This window comes from Phoxinus phoxinus, assembly GCF_949152265.1.
Source record: "Phoxinus phoxinus genome assembly, chromosome: 4".
NCBI classification, from domain to species: Eukaryota; Metazoa; Chordata; class Actinopteri; order Cypriniformes; family Leuciscidae; genus Phoxinus; species Phoxinus phoxinus.
This window is the reverse complement of record NC_136879.1, coordinates 42,798,424-42,819,929: the sequence shown is the minus strand read 5'-3', so window position 1 is coordinate 42,819,929 and position 21,506 is coordinate 42,798,424. Positions and strand designations below refer to the sequence as shown.

Genomic DNA, 21,506 nt, shown 5'->3' with positions numbered 1-21,506 from the left:
CACCTTTGTAAGGGGCCAAAAACTGCAGCATGTAATTGCTTTTTTCTCTCTCTCTCTCTCTCTCTCTCTCTCTCTCTCTCTAATCGATTATCGCAAGTAAGAAAGGTTCAGGTTAATCAATTTACTAATCTGAGAGTTCAAGGTTTAAGTTAACCCTGCTTTCTGGAATACTATGCTAAACACTTGAGGCTGAAATGAAAGGGAATATGTTTCTATATTGGTTGAGAAGCTTAAAAATAGCAAGAAAACTGCATAGAGAACGAGCTCTACAAAAACACTCAAAAAGAAGTGTATGCCACTTTCTAGACTGTGTGTGTGTGTGTGTGTGTGTGTGTGTGTGTGTGTGTGTGTGTGTGTGTGTGTGTGTGTGTGTGTGTGTGTGTGTGTGTGTGTGTGTGTGTGTGTGTGTGTGTGTGTGTGTGTGAGAGAGCTGAAGTGAAAAGCATCATCCGTAATTTTTTTAATTATGGTGGATTTGTTAGACGTCGTGCTGATCTATAATCTTAACGCAAGGATACAGCGAACAAAAATATGTTCTAAGAAAGTTTAGCTTATATTCCCATTAAAGGGGTCATGACATGAGAAACCAAATTTGCCTTGATCTTTTGGTATATAAGAGGTCTTTGTACCATTAAAACGTCCTGCAAGTTTCATAGCTTAAGACGCCCTCCCCATTATAAACGAATCATTTATTTAATCAAGCTCTAAATACAGCTCGTTCTGGATCCATGGTAAGAAGTGACGTCACGGTACGAAGTGACGTACCAGCGTTTGCATATGACCGCCTCCAGAACAAGACAACGCCGCTTTAAGCGGAAGACAACTACGCTCATTTCGTATCGTTGTCGCCCCGCGCGCCTCACAAGTGTTCAGTCGACGGACAGCGAGTGGGTCTGTGTACAGGGAGATTACGACGCCGCAGATGTGCTGTTCCTGCTGTGGACAAACAACATCTTTGAATATGCTGCAGAAAGATCCAGTCGTCAGGGAAAAATGGATGCACTTTATTTTTTGCGGACGTCCCAGTCACGGCAGTGTTAATTTAAGCGTTTGTTCTATACATTTTAAGGATGACTGTTTTGAGAACAAATCCCAAAATGATGCTGGCTTTGCCAGAAAACTGTTGCTCAAAGATAAGTCCTATTCTGGGCTCAACGACGACGACGCAAACTTACTTTTTATCACTGGCTAATATAAACATATTTGTTTAAGAGAATCTTGAAAATATGTCGCCTTTCTAGTAGGCCTAACGTTACATGTGATAGAAAATTAAAAATGTTGCTTTATCAATGCTGCATCTTCAAAGATGGCCTGTGCATTTTTGTCCGTGGTACACCCGATCATTTCATTGGAATTAGTTAAATAATGTTAAACTGTTAGCAAATTAAGCTATATGATAATTATGCAACAATAATCCGTTTTCAAGTGTCTCGGGTTACAATTTTTGTATTAATTCAAAATAGTTTCACTTTCCATGTGGACACGGGCTGATCCAGTCTTTGTTGTTGTGGTGATGGTTCATTTTCCTCTGATTCCGGCTCAAACATATAAGGTTTTATCATTGCAAGAGCCATCGCTTCGCATGCATCACCCGCATCACCCGCTATTAAACAGTTGCGCCGAATCCGCAAATGTACTGGCTGGGGGCGTTAATAATTGATGCATAGGCACTGACGTTAGCCAATCATAACAGTGGGCGTTAACTCTGAACTCTTAAAGGGGAAACACCCCCAAAACAGACTGTTTGAATCAGAGGATGAGAAACAGGGTGGGAAAAGGTCATAAATCACTACATTTTAAAAGTTTTTTGTAAAAAAAAAAACTATAGTAATACTATAATTGCACCTAAGGGAACATAATAATAAAATAAAATAAAACATGTCATGAGCCCTTTAAGTTATTCAAATGAAATTCTCTGAAGATTTCAAACATACAGTATATAAATGTTTTAAGAAGTATTTTTTTGGTTATTAAGAGAACATTCCATTTTATTGTTTAGCAAACATTATGGGAATGTTACTTAAATTCTGAAACAATTAGCAACAATATTTTGAGATTATTAAAGATCAGATGACTTTGAACAAACATTCTATCAATGTTAATGGAAGAATGTTTGTTCACAACTTTAAAAGAACCTTTCCAGAACGTTAGCTTAAGTTCTAAGAAGGTTATCTGTTAGTTGGGGAGGCCGTTTGCACTGCAGGCGAGAGACGCTGTACCTGTAAACATGTAAATGCAGCTCAAAAGCAGCTCATTCCACAGGCCTTTATAAAGATAATCCAATCTAATGTCTGCATGATGTATCTGGTGTTGCTGTTGTGCTGCAGTTCTACAGGATTGAGAAATATTTCATCAACAAATGAAGCAGCCGGAATCCTGCACAACAATTCACAGTTGATTTATGGGCAACAAACTTTAAAGGTAATTACCAGCACTAAACACACTGAGAATGTATGTGTGCAGCGTATATATATTTCTGTATGTGTGTGAGACCAATAGAGCTTCTCTATCTGATTGTGTTCTTGTGCAGAGTAAGTTTATAAACTCACTGCTTGTGTTTTAAAGTAAAGCCGCTGTGTTTCTGAAAGTTCAGTGACTATGATTGACAGAGGATTTTGTTTCATTGTGACACATAAAAGATCACAATAATGATGAAAAACATCCCAGCTTTCACCTACACAATTAATGCTGACCTTTTGTTTCTTTTCATTTTTCAAATGTTATTGTAATCAATTGTTCTTACAGTTTTTTCCAATTGCTAACACACTCAAATGGCATGCACAGCACAATTATTCAAACTGACACACAGAGAGCAAAACCTCTTCTCAAGTCTCCAAAAGTCTAAACAGGTTTCTGCTTTACACACATTTTGCAGTTCAAAATGGCACTTTTTAAATGCACTGAACACGGTTCTCTGCATAAGACACAACAATCTGACATAAAGTCACATGTTTGCCATTTCAAAACACTGCCATACAAAATGACACTACATGAGCTGATTGGCTAATACATGTGACCTGGCCAAACACCTCAATGGTTAATTGTTAACACTTGAATCAGAATGAAAGCACTATGAAAAGACGATTTTATTTCTTGCCTCTTTTTTTCTATATATTTTTTCTGCAATTTTCTTTTTCAGTTTACTGTTTTTTTTGTGAGGATATTTGTGTTCAGTCCAATGTAAAGAAATCTGCTGTGCATATGTTGCACTGACTTGTTTGGTAAAAAAAAAAAAAAAAATCAACATTATGTGTGTGTATCTGCAAATATTTCTGTGCATGTGAAAAAAAATCTTTATTTTTTAGATCTTTTGTTTATTTGTTTATTTGTTCACACTTTTGTCCATTATCTTGCTCTTATGTTTTTATTTGCTCAATCTTGAGTTTATTCTGCTCTTTTTTAGTTTGTTTTATCTTTGTTCATTGATTATATTTTTGCTCTTCCTTATATTCTTTTGTTAAATCAATTTTGTTTCATTCTTTTTCATTTCTTCTTTAATTAGTTGTTTGTTTTTTCAATGTTCTTTGGTACATTCTTTATCTTATCTTTTGTCATTTTCTTCTGCTCTTTTTCTGTTTGTTCTTTCTTTCATTTGTTTGTTCATTTTTTCATTGTTCATAATTTCTTTGTTTCCTTCACACTTTCAATCTTTCATTCATTCTTTCAATTAGTCCACTCTTGCCATCATTTGTTCAGTTTGTCTTTGATCTTTCTGCAGAATGCTGACGAATGAATTCAGTGCTTTAATGTTTATCCTCTAATCTTTCATGTGTATTTTTCATGTTAATTATGTCGTGTAGTTTTACAGTCACAGATGAGGCGTTAAACTCCCTCTTTCTGGATCATTAGACTCTCGTGTCCAGTAACACACACACACACATCAAAGTTTAGTTACAAATTAAATTTGGTTTATTTTTATCAAGGAAATACAAATGACAAAATACTCAAAAACAATTATTTACATACAAATACATTTAATTAAAATACTGCCCATCTCCACACACAACTGGGCCAGAGTTTAACCTCTCAGAGTTTAACCTCTTAACCTCTCTAGTGAATGTCTGTTTGTAGTAAAATGCTCTAGATCTCAGACGTGATTGATGTCTTACTCTGAACCATGATTTAGATTCACAACAGAACGGGCTGGAGAATTCTGCATATCCTAATGAGTATTATGTAAAATAGATTGTAGTGTATCTGTGTTTGTGTGATTGCAACAAAACAGCAAAGCAGTTCAGAAGCCGCCCTGCTGTTAAAGTGACACCAAAGCACTATAATTACTGACCCGTGTGTGTGCGTGTGTGTGTTTGTGTGTGTTCAAAGACCTGTTTTAACCTGTCTGCCTCTCTGATAACTGGTTTAAAGCACATTTTCTCTAGATGCAAATTAGCAACTAATGCTTTATTCTATATTAGTATTTTTTTCAAAAACTAAATTTAAATAATAAATAAATACACAATCAATCCATCTTCCAAAACGTGTTTTTGTCTTATCCTGATTAGAGGACCAAAAGTTAACTTTAATAATGCAGAAAAATCCAATATAATCATAATGGATAATTCTGATACTGAATTTTTTTAATGTATTTTATGTACCATGTTAATTTAAAGTGTTTTTCATACAAGTAAAAAATAAATATGAATGCATTAAAAAATATATGATATTCATTGTTTATCATTTCAGCCAGTACAAGCTAAAGGTGCTGTACTTTCAGTTTGCTTTATAGTTTTGTAATAATTTTTCTCAAAATTAGATGGTGACGATTTTACTGTGGTGTTACACGAAGATGTGCTGATAGCCATTATTAGATTTGGCAATTAAAAAGACAAATTCATTATAATAGAATACAATACTCTAAAAAAATCGAAATATAAAGCACAATGATGTAAATATGCACAGTGCATTACTAAGTGCGGCTATAGTGACAAAAAGAAGTTAGTCATATACACCTTGGATGGCTTGAGAGTGAGTAAATTAATCTTTCATCAGTCTTTGTCTCCCTCTGCTGGTACAACACATACTCAGGCTCTATATTTTCTCTGTAACAAAACTCCAACCTTTTTAAATTGATACTGTGCATTTATACAAATAAAATTGGTCAATCTATGAATAAGAAACAGTATTTTGCTGCTGTGAAATAAAAGTTTCACTGCCACCTCATCAGGTCTGATTAAGTATTGTTGAAATCTAAATTAAGTCTTAATTTATAACAGTGAAGTCAATGTCTCTGTTGTTTCTGTTGATTGCGAGTCTCTGTAGTAGATCCTTATTCACCATCAGATGATCATCTAATACCTAAAATAAAACACAAACCGTCACGTACGCAGTATGAGACATTACATCTGTCACATCTTTTCATAAGAAAACAGCACTAACCAGATAAGCTATATTAATTAATTCTCAAACATGATAATATATCTGATGCTCTGTCACTTTACAAAATCAAAATGAACATGAAAGATCACTTTCACAAAACGGACATCTGATACTGAATCAGCAGAAACGATCATTACACACCACTACAAATTGAATATCAGTTAATAACAAACATCCCAAGTCTATCACAAACAGAGACAGTTTAAGGGTGGATATTCACACACAAATGGTGTTACTGAAGTGAAAATATGAAAATTGTTAAAACCTATTGTTACCATAGTGTCTTCAGTTTATAATGTGGATCATCCTTCAGATCAGAGAGCAGCTTCACTCCTGAGTCTCCAAGTTTATTCCCATTCAGATCCAGTGTTCTCAGGTGTGAGGGGTCTGATCTCAGAGCTAAAGCCAGAGCAGCACAACCTTCATCTGTGACACCACAATTAATTAACCTGTAGAGAACAATGACACACATTAAGCTTATCTCCAAAGCTAAACATAACCACTTAAAATAATAACAATGCTCTCAATATATGCAAATTCTCAATAGTTCACATTGTAAAACTTGACTTTATCAATACTTGACTTTATCAATCCTTGAAATTTATATTAGTTAAGCTAATTATGGTCTATGGTATTTTTAATCCACAGGCAAACGTTCCTTGCATAAGTGTTCTTTTGCCTGTTGATTTTTGTTCATGATTTTCAGCTACAATTAAATGTTTTGCAAAAAGACTGTGAATGATTTTGAAGTTGTTGTTTTTGTACCTTATTGGAATCGAAATTAGGAATTGATAAGAATCGGAAACGAGAAGCGGAATGAAATCAGATCATTACCATTCAAACGATACCCAACTCTAGTTACTGTATACTTATGATTAAGTGTTACCGTTATTTAAAACTGGTTGCCATTAAGTGTAATAGTTCATTTGTTATGCAAAGATGTGATTCTAAAAAACCAAAACAAAAAACACAAAATAAACAAATTAAATGTGAATTTGACTGATAGCATTTTTTTCAGATAGCATCTGACGGTTCAAGCAGGAAGCTCTCGCTAAACCACCCGATGGGGCTTATTCCAAATTATATTTTGTACGCACCTCATACATATTAATCCTAATTCACTCAGTCTTTACGGTAGAGACGATCTTACCCTAGTTCCTCCAGTTTACAATGAGAATTATCCAGTCCAGCAGAGAGCAGCTTCACTCCTGAGTCTCCTATATTATTAAATGACAGATCCAATTTTCTCAGGTGTGAGGGGTTTGATCTCAGACCTAAAGCCAAAGCAGCACAACCTTCATCTGTAACACCACACTTCCACAACCTGTGAAGAAAAATGACACACTCTTTACTCTCTCAGATGAGACACACAGATTGAATCAACAGATTCATATATACATGACACAGATATACTCTTGCAAGTAATCAATTATCTAATCTTGTATGTTTTTAATGTAGAAAGATGTGTGAATGATTTACATTTGACATATTTAGTGCAAGTAGTAATAAGATGAATGAAGAACTAGAACTTTCCTGCTTTTTGTAGTTTTATTTTCTCTCTTTATGATTTTTGTCTTAAATATATTGTTTTTATACTCTTTTATGTTATAATTGAATACCTGTAATATTGTCTCATGTATGCTAATTATCAGACTCTCTTGGAGCACCACCTGTGATAGAGTTTTACTGGTGATAATTCATTTCAGTTGATGACCCCTAATTGCTAATTTATCAAGAAAAGGGTGAATGTTTGTTGCAGAGTGAGGACTGAAGATAGCAATGTGCTGAAACGATTGGCCCTGTTCATTTGTTTTTAATTAATTTACACTTTGCCCGATACAATCCATTTTTTTTTTTAAGACTTCTGTAGTCTGTACTGAATCCAGAGTGTGGCCAGCCACCTTGCTCGTTTTACACTATTTAAACAGATGTGATATTAAATGAATTAATGGTAATCATGTTGACTCCAAATTATTTGAATGAATGTAATTAGGGCTTTCACGATTCCTCTAATAATTTAGAGTACTTGATTTTAAAAAATCCTTAAATGCAATTTGCCCATGTTGAGTAACCGGCAAAATACTGAAAGTGGTTAATTCAAGAATCTATGAAACGCATTATTAAAACGTTTTCTAAGGCTAGGCTGCGATTCAATTGAATAAATATATGTCCTGCCGGTATTATATTTCTCAGCATTTATGAGTGGCTTCGTTCACAGTGAATGCTGCTCCACATGAACTATAATCATTTATATACACATGAAGTAAGGGTTAATGCCCGACGAGACCTGACAATGGACACCTCAAAGGGCATTAACACGCTTATACCATGTTCACTTGCCAAATAACACATTTTTAAAACATTAGTTTATATTTTAATTAGTTTTACAATCAAAATCTAACGGTTTTAGAACTCCTTTACTAGGTGTCCTACATCACTTTTTAATGGACACCCTGCAGCCAATCAGAATCGAGTATTCACCCAGACCATGGTATAAGTGTCTCTAACTCAATCTCTGCATATGCTGTGACTTTAGGACTTATAGTGTTCATCTGGGAACACATTTCATCAAATTTATCAGGTAAATCATTTATCAACATATGCCAACAAAGGAGAATGTCATTATCTTTCAAAATATGCAAACTGTCCATCACAATTTAAAAATAAAAGTTTAATCTCTGAGTTTGAATGTTTGCTGTCCAAGTATTCTTGTTCGAAAAATTACAGTGGCTAGAGCATTCTGTCGTAAAGAAGTTGTCAAATATTAATGATTAAGTGAACATTTAAATGTTCATGTCATTTGGCCTCTATTAAATAGGGATTTGATCTGCTGTAAAGTGGGACAACAACAATCACCAGGCTGCTGGCACCAGGCTGCTACAAGGCATTTGTTATAATCCATAATGTGATTGTTTATACAATGTATATTGTGTATTATAACTGTGTTGTTCTATAAAACCATATGATTACTTGCTTTTGATACTTTATTTGAATCAAATATTATTGCCCCATTGTTATTATATATGTATTTTAAGTCATTTTAAAGGCTATTGTTTGCTTTGGTCAATTTTCAAGTCTACAAAAAATTATCCGGTTACTCGATTACCAAAATAATCGTTAGTGACATAAATGTAATAGTTTGAATCCCGTATTCTATTTTGTTACTTTATGAATAAATTAAATTATAAAATTCACAGCGACTCAGTTTCATGCAAGTCTCATATAATCTTACCTCAGTTCCTCCAGTTGAAAGTGAGGACAATCCAGTACAGCAGAGAGTAGTTTCACTCCTGAGTCTCCTAGTTTGTTCTCAGACAGATTCAGTTTTCTCAGGTGTGAGGGGTTTGATCTAAGAGCTGAAGCCAGAGCAGCACAACCTTCATCTGTGACACCACAATTATAAAACCTGTAGAGAACAATGACACTATCAGATCAACAGAGACTTAATTATTAAAGAGAAACCAATAACATAAGCTCAAATCACCATGTTAGATGGATCTTGGTCTGTCAAAGAGCACAAAACATAATAACACACCTGCAGTCAAACTCAAGCAGGAAAGAAAATACTAATTGGCTTAATTTGTGCAGTATCTCTTTAAAACAAAACACTTCAATGGGTTAAACAATTAATTCAATAGGTCAGTTATTCCAAGAGATTAAGTATATGTGTGAGAGAAATATTATATAAAAACTGTATATCACATAAAAATATAGAAAAATTGTAACAGGAGAGGTTAAAGTAATGAACATTTAAGAGTCATGAATCCTCCTCTTTTAGGTCAAGTCTACCTCTCAATCATTCAGAAAAATCAACTTAAATGTGTGTGTACAGCTGTGAGAAGAAGGGTGGAGTGGGTGTATCAGGGCAAGGCAAGGCAGGGAGAAAGAGGGGGAAGAGCAACTGTCATCTGTCAGCGGCCCATGCCATGACAGCTTTCAAAACAAATTACTCTGTACCCCGGTAATAAAAATAAAAAAATGCCTTTATGTATTGGTAAACTATTATTTCAAAGACTATGCAGTGTATGTTCTCGTTAAATCGTGCTGTATTGTTTCACCACGTCATAATCTTCGACATTGACACAATGTAGATCTTAAACCTCTATATTATCCAGTTTTCTCCAATTAAAATTTATGGACAGTGTTAATCCGACTGCTGTGATTGAGTGTGTTTAAAGTAAAGAGCTATCAGTACTGCAGTATACCTTAATGAGCAACAGCTCATGTGTTCACTAATTTACAGATCAATCACATGAATGTTTCAAACAGAAACATTTTTCTTCTCTTAATTCATATGAAGAGACGTGAAATCAATTTGATCATGTTTCAATAGCTTTGCTTGTAACTAATGTAATAGTCATTTCCCTGCATTTTATTCCATTTTGACGTTACTTTATTATTGAAATTGCTAAATTAATAGTGACAGTCTCATGCGACAGTCACGTATGAACTTACCACAGTTTCTCAAGTTTACAGTGAGGATTCTCCAGTACACCTGAGAGCTGCTTCACTCCTGAGTCTCCTAGATTATTCTTAGACAGAACCAGTTCTCTCAGGTGTGAGGGATTTGATCTTAGAGCTGAAGCCAGAGCAGCACATCCTTTATCTGTGACACCACAATTATAAAACCTGTAGAGAACAATGACACTCAGATCACTCTCATATCAAAACAGAAAAAAAAATTTTTGGTTCCTAATTGTGTTAGTTTCAAATTGTTAAACTAATTTTTAAACAATTCAATATATCAGTTAGTTTTACTGTTGTTACTGTTATATGATGGTATAACAGATTTAAAAAAAATTAAAATAATAAATAAAAGTCTAAAATATAAATGTTTATATACAAACATTATAAATGTATATATTTGAAAATAAACTTCTCACACAAATGTAGAGGGTTTAAAAGCTGAAGTGTGATATTTTTATTTTTTGTTAAACCATTCATTTAGAATTGAAGAATTGTAGTTTTAACAGCGATGATTGTTACTCAGTGTTACTTACTCAGCTGATCTAGTTGCTGTAACCACAGGTAGCAGCTTCTGAAGAACTTCATCTGCGGTGTTTTGTGCTTTCAGGGTGACCCTATTTGAAAATAAAAAACAAGTTAATTATTAATGCTAATAATAATAATATTAAACATTACATAACTTATTAAACACCATCAAATATTTTTTTTATTACGCACTGCTTTATAAAGGGTTGACAAGTAATAACCATAACAGCGTCAGGAGTGACTCACAGAACAATAATTTAACAGATTCACTCCCAAAATTAGACATCCCACCTCTCCCGGAAGTTCAGTGTCTACCATATATTGATATTGTGTGCTCCTCGAACTTGAGTGCTCACTAAAGTACTATTAAAACTTACATTTTGGAAAAATACATTGTACTAAAATCTTTATATAAACTGGCTTTTTATTAATGCAATACAGTGAATGCCAGAAGTCTGTGTCTCCCAGTGGCTTACATTATTGCCAGTTTAGTGTTAAAGGATTTTTACACCAAAACAAAAGATAACAAACAGTATGCCTTCATCTCCAAAAACAATATTTTTGTCTTAAATTTCATAATGAAGTCAAATAAGCTCAGTGCCGACTCACTTTCCATCAGTTTTTTCCTGAATTGGAAGGTATGCAAAGGATTGTGGGAGATTGAAGGACATGAAGGATACACTTGATGCATCCTTCAAAAGGAGCTGAATTAAGGATGCGAAACGAAGACTGCCTTCAAAGGATCCTTCAAATTGAGACGGCCTTCAGAGGTGCTTGATAATGTGGCACCCGATATTTACAGCCGTACTAGGACTTAATTCCGTTTAAGAAGCACCCGCAAATTATGTATAATATCCCAGAAATCTTTGCCCTGTGATTTAAAAACCTCTGATCTCTTAGTTTATCTTAGTTCATAATGTTTTAGACTGTAATGATTGTACTCAGTGTTACTTACCGATCATTTTCAGCTCCAATTAAGTTGTACAGTTTAAACTCATGCATTGTCCGCTCTGAGGTCAACAACACAAAAACTAAAGCTGACCACTGGGATGAGGAGAGTTTCACATTACGTAATCCTCCACGGCTCATATGAGGTTGAGCTTCGTTCACTAGAGAAAGATCACCCAGTTCATTCAGACAGTGAAACAGATTGATGTATTTATCTGGAGAGGGATTCTCACTGATCTTCTCTTTAATATAGTCAACTGTTTTCTCATTGCTGTGAGAGCTGTTTGCTGTCTGTGTCTTTAGTTCTTGTAAGAGACTCTGATTAGACTTCACTGACAGACCCAGAAGGAAACGAAGGAAAAGGTCCAGATGCCCATTTTTACTGTCTAAAGCCTCATCCACAGCTCTCTGGTGGAGATCAGATAGTGAAATTTTGTCTCCATTAGTTGGTTTGGTAATCTGGTCAAACACATTGATGTTATAGTTTATAAAGGAGAGATGCACATATAGAGCTGCTAGATGTTCCTGAATGCTCAGATGAACAAAGCAGAAGACTTTCCCCTGACACAAGCCCAACTCCTCTCTGAAGATCTGAGTGCACAATCCTGAGTAAACTGATGCTTCTGCCTCATCAATGCCACACTCGCTCAGGTCTTCCTCATAGAAGATCAGGTTGCCTTTCACAAGCTGCTGATAAGCCAGTTTCCCCAGTTTGACAATCATGTCTTCATCTTTCACTTTCTTCTCATAGTCCTTCTCATGTCTGATGTTGGTCTGAATGTGTAGGAAGTGTGTGTACATTTGAGTGAGAGTCTTGGGAATCTCTCCTCTCTCTACTTCACTCAACATCTCCTCTAGAACAGTGGCTGAGATCCAGCAGAACACGGGGATGTGGCACATAATAAAGAGGCTCCTTGATGACTTCAGGTGTGAGATGATCCTTTCGGCCAGACTCTGATCACTGATTCTCTTCCTGAAGTATTCCTGCTTCTGTGTGTCACTGAAGCCTCGTACCTCTGTCACTCGATGGACACACTCAGAGGGGACGAGATCCGCTGCTGCTGGTCTGGAGGTGATCCAGATGAGAGACGAGGGAAGCAGATTCCCCACAATGAGGTTCACCAGCAGCTCGTCCACTGAGGCTGATTCAGTCACATCACACAACCTCACATCGCTCTGAAAATCCAGAGGTAGACGACACTCATCCAGACCATCAAAGATGAATGAAACTATATACTTATCACTGGATATGTCTATTTCTTTTGTTTCAGGGAAAAAGCGATGAAGAAGATCTGAAAGACTGAGTGTTTTGTCCTTCATCAAGTTGAGCTCTCTGAAAGGAAGTGGAAATATGAGCTGGATGTCCTGATTCTCTGTCCCTTCAGCCCAGTCCAGGATGAACTTCTGCACAGAGACTGTTTTTCCAATGCCAGCGACTCCCTTTGTCAGCACAGTTCTGATGGGTTTGTCTTGTCCAGGTAAAGGTCTAAAGATGTCACTGCATTTGATCGGTGTGTCTTCGGTTTCTGTTCTCCTGGACTGTGTCTCAATCTGTCTCACCTCATGCTCATTATTGATCTCTCCACTTTCACTCTCAGTGATGTAGAGCTCTGTGTAGATCTCATTCAGGAGTGTTGGGCTTCCCTGCTTTGATATTCCCTCACACACACACTCAAACTTCTGTCTCAGATTTGATCTCAACGTGTTGAAGACTTCAGGAAGTTCAGAGTCATGGCTGTAAGATTAAAGTACCAGATTATTACAAATGTTAGAGAAGTAAAAAGACATTAATTACAAAATTGATTATTTGTTTGTTGTATTGAGGGACATCATTGGATTTCTTTCAATTATTAGTCTTGAGTGATGTGTATTGCAACACCTAAAATTAAACAAAAACAACAAAAGTCCAATATTTTACCTGAAACCAGGATACATGCTTCCATTAAAGTCTGGTGGTTGAATCACAGGCTTGAACACAGTTTTGTTTTTAACTGGTCTGGATGGAAGATTTGACCTTAAATCAGAATGAAGAGGGTAAAAAAAAAAAAAAAAAATCAGACACACTGATATTGATGTAATTGTGTCATTAACGAAGTAACTTACCAATAGCTTTTACAGTGTGTAAATGCACTACTGTATATTAATAACAATTTCATAAAAATCAAACACTATAAGCATAACTTTCACAGAAATTATATACCTGAGATCAGGTGGTTTTTCCACATTTTTTAAATTTAATGGCAGATTCATAGAGCAGTTACTCTTTATAGACACACAGCTGGACTCTGGTTTTGAGCTCTTCTGCTGGACTGAACGGTTTTAGAACCAAGTAAAATAAAAAAAGCATACAGACCTACAAACTTGTATGTTTTTTACTGGACTCTTCTGTCTTAGGAAAGACCAGGGAGTGCTGCAAAACTTTTGATTTAACATCTGTGTCTCAAACTTACAATGCAGCAGATACATGTGGGAATAATTGTAATCAAATTATACTTTCATTGAAATCTGCGTGGACACCCAACTTAATATATGATCAGATATTTAACATTTGAATCGAACCATGTCATGTCAAAAAATTGAAAAGTCAGCCAGCTGTCTCTTATGTTAATTATTGTGCATTTCGTCCTAGGGATGCTAAGATTCTGATTCGCATCGGTGCATCGGCATAAAAGTTAATGATGCAATGCATGCATTGATTTTAAAAAGTGTGCATCGGATAAAAGTATTTTAAGCATTTGCATCGCGATGCTTCATTTCTAACATATTTGCATCTGTAAAAAACTATTTATTTATTTATTTATTTATAATTATAGTAGACTAGCTGCCCTATACTTTTATTATTCAGAAAGTGACCAGTAATTTGTGACCAGTATTTTATATGTAGATTGATTTCTCATCTCATCTCTCATCAGCACTGCTGCGTGAAGAATATGATGTTTCACAACACAACAGAGACCGAGGCGTGTCCTGAGAGTCACATAGAACAGTGGTTTCAAACCTGTAGGCTGTGGCCCACTTTATTACGATTGTAATAAAGGTAAAGACGATTACAGTGACATACAGGAGCCGTACATAGGCATGCGCAAGCCAATTATTACTGATGCGCAAACAAATCGTATTTCTTCATGAACACAGTTCTATTCTATTGGTTGAGGAGATCCCCCCTTCTATGTAAAGCGCTTTGAGTGCAGAGAAAAGCACTACATAAATGTAATGAATTATTATATATTCGCATAGTTGTCAATTAATGTTCTGTTGGTGTTTTATAATGGATGCCCGGCGCAGAAGCATGTTTTAGAGAAGTTTGTGAGGATCAATGTGGTGTTTATGTACACATAAACATCAGACGCTCCAAACATAAGACACGATTGCTTGTTCTTTCAGATTAACTGTTCACTGATGACATCGACCCGCTGAGATCGCTGAGTTTCCACATTCAGAATGTTTTTATTTTTCATTTGTATTTTGGTGTGTTTAATACTTCATAATGGATCTGTATTGTATGCATTCCTTTAGCATCTCCTTGTGGTCTTGCTTGGTACAGCAGGTTGACTTGAGCTTATTTAAGTTAGAGAGTATATATGAGGAGAGAAAGTATAATATCTTACAGTATTGATTCGGAGAGGAGTAAAAAAGGTTGGGATCCACTGACATAGTAGAATATAGATTAACATGGCGGAGGTAGAGCTGCATCTCTTACCTGCACCAAATAATTACAAATCCAATGTTTGTAAACACACGTTACACAATTCAGAAGCACATAAGTTAATTTATGATTTGCTGCCTGTCGCTCTTTCACGGTTTATTGTGCTTTCAATAACTCAAACACGTTTAGCTTTTTCTTCTCATTCATCCAGTGTCTTTGCTGCTCTATGGTGTTTATGCAGTCCTGCGCTGCATGGATATATTTAAAAACAGAAAAACTATGTAGAAAAATCTCCATCTATTGAAATCGTCATATCGCCCAGCACTACTCCGCGCCTCCTCTTAAAAAAAACTGTTCTAATTACAAAAATCTAATACTATAAGCACATCTTTTATAGAAATGTTATTCTGATTACCTGATATAAGGCCGTTTGTCTCCACTCTTAAACGCTAGTGGCGGATCCATAGAGCAGTTACTCTTCATAGACACACAGATGGACTCTGGGTTTGAGGACTTCTGCTGGACTGAACTGGAACAGAGAACAGATTCAGTTTAATAATTTAGATTACTGTGTTCATTCTGCATGTTAGGAAGAATCATATTAATATAAACATTCATCTTGCATAAAAAAGCACTGAGGAAACTTTATGATCTTTTTATTTAATATTTCATGATAGTATAAAGGCACATTATGTAAGTTTCACCAGTAAAGATCACTTAGTCAAAACAACGGCATAGCTTAATGACACAGTGAATGAGTTAGGAATCATGGGAGTTGTCGTCTTTAGTTCTATTTAATTAGTTTAATAATTAGGTTAATGGTGATAGTGGCACCAGCTGCTGCTGTTAATGTGGCGTATTCACTTTGACAGTTCATTTACATTTACACAGTTTAAATGCATATTGCCTGTTGTGCACAGTTGCCCTAAAGATGCTGGGGTGGCGGTTGCACCGGGGTTTGGGCCCGTCATCGCTGCTTCCAGCTATATTTATTATAAATATTAGTGTCAGAGTTGTGTCTCATTGTGCTTCCCTGTGAATTAGTTTTCCTGAGTTGTCTGATTAGTCATTTTGTTCACCTGTCATCTAGAAATGTTAATAGAAATGTTATAGAAATGTTTAGCACCATAAATGTCTTTACTGTCTTTTAAAAAATATATTGCACATTTTGCACATTTACAAAACGAGACAGAGAGCATAACTATATCATTAGTCACACCTCACTTAATAACATTTTAAAAAAAGCAAGATTTCAAATAGAATGGACTCCAAGATGTAAATCAGGACAGCACTAAACTGGGGATTCAGTATATTCTTCAAAAACAGGATATTTTCTAAAACGAAGGGAAATAACTGCATTGAAAGACATTTAAATACATTCTCCAAAAATGTTGAGGTAAATTCACAATATATATTTGTATGAGAGATTCGGTGGACGAATACATTGATTAATTATCCGAAATTGATTCCTTCAAGGTTCCTTGAATTGATACATTTTCCCAAATGAATTAGGTAATTACGATGAATACCAATTCATCATTTTAACCCTTCAAGCTTAACTTTACCAGTATTCTAATACAGGGTTTTTCAAAGTCGATGAATGATTTTCTTTTCCTTAGTTTTTTCGGTTGCTTGATTGTCATTAATCACATCCTTATATGAGACTGTTGTCACTTTAAGACCATATAAATGGATCAATATAATGATAATTAAAACATTTTTGACACATAAAAATGTTTTGACCGTCATGGAGACCATATGGTGTTTATTAGGGATGTCCAGATCTGATCATGTGGTTTCAGACTCGATCGGAATCGGACGTTACCTCCCGATCAGGACTCGGATAGATATATATATATATATTCTCATTATTTTTTAACACAGCTATAGTTATGCGGTAGCACAGAGTTAGAACCTTTTGACACAGAAACAGCAACGCGTGCGGCATGATATCACTTTGTTGACATCACCAAAAGTTAAGAATTTATGTTATTTATTACTTGATTGTTCAAGCTACCTCACAAAAGTGCTCTGTTTGTTAACGGAGTTGTTGAATGTTAAAATAAGGTGAATTAAATAAAAAATAAGGAACATCCTGGATCTGTTTTTTCGCTCTTCTTTATTCTTTTTTTATATATTAGAGAAGTATCGGTAGATACTCAAAATCAAATGACTCTGAGGCAAAAAAAACCTGATCGGGACATCCCTAGTGTTTATGCAGTCCTGTGCTGTATGGATATATTTACAAACAGAAAAACTATGTAGAAAAATCTCCATCTATTGACATCGTCATATCGCCCAGCCCTACTCCACACCTCGTCTTTAAAAAAAAAACTGTTCTAATAAAAAAATATAATACTATAAGCACATCTTTTATAGAAATGTTATTCTGATTACCTGATAATAAGCCGTTTGGATCCACTCTTAAACGCTAGTGGCGGATCCATAGAGCAGTTACTCTTCATAGACACACAGATGGACTCTGGGTATGAGCTCTTCTGCTGCACTGAACTATAACAGAGAACACATTCAGTTTAATCCTTTATATTAATATGGTTCTTATCATACAGAATGAACACATTAATCTAAACACATTTATCTCACATCAAAAAGCACTTTGAGGAAACTTTGATATTTTTCTTTAATATTTTAAATGAAGCACTAAAACTGGGGATTCAGTATATTCTTCAAAAACAGGATATTTTATAAAACTAAGGAATAACTATGATTATTTTGCATTGAAAGCCAATTAAAGACATTCTCCAAAAATTTGGAGGTAAAATCACAATATAGTCAAAAAAGGTTTTCAAGAGTTTCTAATTCCACTATGGATATTTCCTAAAGAGGATTTTGTAACAAGTTCCTTTAACCTTTGGGCCAACAGGGTATGTCAGAAAAAAAATTAAAGAAACCTCACCATCACCAAAGGCTATATCACTAAAAATCACCAACAATACTTATTTTAGCCTATCCTGTTGAACCCACAATAATAAAAAAATGCTGTATTGCCCAGCCCTACCCACTACCGTCCCCAGAATATCAATCTGATCAATATTGAATTATTATGGTTTATGGACAAAACTGTGATAATTTAATAGAACTGATTTGTATGAGAGATTCAGTGGACAATACATTGATTAATAATCCGAAATTGATTCCTTGAATTGATACATTATCCCAAATGAATCAAGTAATTACGATTAATACTAATTAATCATTTTAACCCGTCGAGCTAAACTTTCCCTTTATTCTAATACAAAGGTTTTTCTTTGTTTTCTATTGTTTGATTAACAATGACGTGCTTGTATGAGGCTGCTGTCACTTTAAGACCTTAATAATGGATAATTTCATTTTGACACATAAATGTGTGTATTTGACCGGTCTGGCCGAACTGAATTCAGCACGTGTGTACTTTGGATGGGCACCACAGAAAGCCTCATGCCAGTACCGAATTCAGTTCTCCGTCACGGTTTATTTCGCTTTTAATAACTCAAACACATTACACTTTTTCTTAATTCATCCAGTGTTTCTTTGCTGCTCTATGGTGTTTATCCAGTCCTGCGCTGCATGGATACATTTAAAAACAGAAAAACTATGTAGAAAAATCTCCATCTATTGACATCGTCATATCGCCCAGCCCTCCTCCGCGCCTCCTCTTAAAAAAAACTGTTCTAATAAAAAAATATAATACTATTAGCAGCACATCTTTTATAGGAAAGTTATTCTGATTACCTGATATAAGGCCGTTTGTCTCCACACTTAAACGCTAGTGGCGGATCCATAGAGCAGTTACTCTTCATAGACACACAGCTGGACTCTGGGTTTGAGATCTTCTGCTGGACTGAACTGGAACAGAGAACAGATTCAGTTTAATCATTTAAATTACTGTGTTCATTCTTTATGATAGGAACCATATTCAAATAAACATTCATCTTGCATAAAAAAAGCACTCTGAGGAAACTTTGATCTTTTTATTTAGTCAAAATCTTTTTTTGTAATACAATATTTAACAGTGTTTGTTGAAAGTACCTGCATCCTGTAGAAAAATGTCCATCTCTGAATCCTTGTGAATCAGCCATGATGAAGCTGCAGGAAAATCTGACGAGTTTGATCTCCTCCACTGACTCTGAATAAAAAAAAACATTAATCATTTCCTCCATAAGCTTCATAATTTAGCTGAACATATCTGGAATGTGGGAGAAAATGGATCATGTGACTGCATTAACTCAAGCTCAGTAATACATGTTCACACACACACCTGGTATTAAACTTCTGATGTATCACAAACATCACCAAACACAAAAGAAACATTGAAGTGAAAGAAACCCGTTATTAAAGATTTTATATCAAACAAACAAGCACTTAAAATGTCCTCCGGAGATTCATATTAATAGGAGCAAGTCACCACACATGTGTGCAAACTCACGTTGATCAAACTTTTACAAGTTAAAGATTCTCCAATCCTCCAGCTTTAACATCATAAAGACACACGGAAATTCTTCCATACACTTTGATAAACGTTTCTGTTGACCAGTTATGCTCTGTTTTTCTGTTTCGTGTTCATATTTTATCTGCTTAAAATGGCGACATAACTTACTTTCACTTTCTATTTGAAGAGAGAGAGAGAGAGAGAGAGAGAGAGAGAGAGAGAGAGAGAGAGAGAGAGAGAGAGAGAGAGAGAGAGAGAGAGAGAGAGAGAGAGAGAGAGAGAGAGAGAGAGAGAGAGAGAGAGATTGGATTCTCATTTTGGATGCATTTAGTGTTCTCTCTCATTTCGTTAAAAGACGTTTAGCTAATGACACCGGAGTAAGTTTTCCATGACTCATAATTGCACTCGAGCGGATTTCTGACCAAAATACTCGATTATTTCTAGATATATAGATATCCAATCAATCATAAACATGTAAGGAATAATATTGAACTCACTTTTCTCGAGTGGACGCACACAATCTCTGATAAACACTGCAGCGCGGCTTCCCGAGCAAACTTCACTCACTGCGCAACAACAAGTTCTTCTTCTTCTTGTGATTTCCGGCAGGCTAGATGCATCTATGGCGTATTGCTGCCCTCCTCTGTTCTCTAATCGCTATTTACCACTTATTTATCACTACTTATTTATATATTTTTATATACTCCAATGTTTCTATATGGGGAGGCTGCAGACCTGGGGCCTGTTTCAGAAAGTAGGTTAAGTGAAAACTCTGAGTATGTTAACCCTGAAATTAGGGAAACTCTGGGTTTTCCGTTTCAGAATGGGAGGTATATCAAACCCGAGAAAGCAGAGTAAGTCAAGCCCGTTTCTGAAAGAGAGGTAACTTATACTCAGAGTCAGTTACCATGGCAACTTACTCTGTGAACCTAACCTGGTCGGGAGCAGGTTTTCTTCGTAAACCCAGAGTTTCTTGCGGTCTCCTCCCCTTTTTTAAAGAGGAAGCGGTGTTTGAACACTTCATTCATTCTTTCTGTACATTTATGTATTGCTGTTTTTTCCGCTGTTTTAAAAAAGAAATGAATAAGATGAAGTATATATAACTCCTTAACTGGCAACTGAAAATACAGTACATTAGAGTTACATCATGTAGTTCTAAACAAATTCTACAGAATTAAACTGGCATTTACAGAAAATCACTTGGGGGATAAGAATGTCCGTTTATACTTAGATATTGTAAGAGTGGAAATCTTTCAGGGGTTCAGACTGCAAGACTGCCGAGCGAGTTTCACAAGAACAGGCACTGGATCTGGAAGCAAACATTGATTCCTCTTTCTGAGGATGAATTCACAGGATATGAACTTGGTTGCCGGTATCCTGTGATTTAAAAGAGTACACAGCACAACAAAACAGCAAAAGCAGACACATGGCATTTGTCATTGGTCAGATGATTGATATGGTCAGATTAAAATTTCTCACTGGAAAAAAGCCCTTAAGTGTACTTAATTAAAAAGATGGTCAAGGAAGGATAAAATAAGATCTTTCAAGTTCTTACACTGTTTCTGGAAACATGTAAATAAATTGCATCAAAACAAAACAACTAATGCTGGTTTAGAACAACATTTCATGAAGAGTTATCAGCAAAATATTCAGTGTAACCATTCACAGAGATTCAATTGAATTAATGTCCACAAGCATTGTTGCAAGTCAATTGGACAAAATACAAATAAGCAATCAAAAACGTTTCAGAGATATTTCAAATACATTAATGAGAATACAAATATTTGTACTTGGGTAAAAATAAGAATGATGACATAAAATTTTGAATTTCACCTGGTGAGGCAAAATATTATTTAAGTGATCAAATAAATCCAAAGAAAAACAAAACAAACAATTGCTGAATGCAATTCACAGTTAAAATTCAGTCTAGATGTAAAGACTTAAATAATTTTGTATGGATTAAGTTTGTGAGGCAGAATCATATAGATGCAGATTTGACTTTGTGTGAAGATCAAATGTGGCTGCATTTAAATGCAGCTATGTGTAAATTTATCATGCTTCAAAACAAAGGTGAGGGTTTTTACAATTGTGATGCAAATTTGGTCCTGTTGTAAC

At 35.3% G+C, this 21,506-nt stretch overlaps 1 protein-coding gene across 3 annotated transcripts; it reads right to left on the bottom strand.

Moving 5' to 3' along the window:
* Positions 1-3,887: 3,887 nt before the first annotated feature.
* On the bottom strand, positions 3,888-19,990 carry LOC306997684 (protein NLRC3-like). 3 transcript variants are annotated; one of them, XM_079611054.1, is made up of 13 exons: positions 19,889-19,990; positions 18,992-19,088; positions 18,695-18,808; positions 17,360-17,473; positions 15,378-15,491; positions 13,235-13,330; positions 11,324-13,051; positions 10,377-10,457; positions 9,832-10,005; positions 8,609-8,782; positions 6,527-6,700; positions 5,652-5,825; positions 3,888-5,295 (listed from the first exon to the last, which is right to left on the bottom strand). In XM_079611054.1, exons 2-13 carry the CDS (start codon positions 19,039-19,041, stop codon positions 5,289-5,291), a joined length of 3,000 nt encoding a protein of 999 aa, XP_079467180.1. In that variant the 5' UTR covers positions 19,042-19,088; positions 19,889-19,990; the 3' UTR covers positions 3,888-5,288. The 3 variants fall into 3 exon arrangements, with proteins under 3 accessions (XP_079467180.1, XP_079467181.1, XP_079467182.1); XM_079611055.1 differs by lacking the exon at positions 19,889-19,990 and adding an exon at positions 19,389-19,566; XM_079611056.1 differs by lacking the exon at positions 17,360-17,473 and having other exon boundaries at positions 19,889-19,978.
* Positions 19,991-21,506: the final 1,516 nt, after the last annotated feature.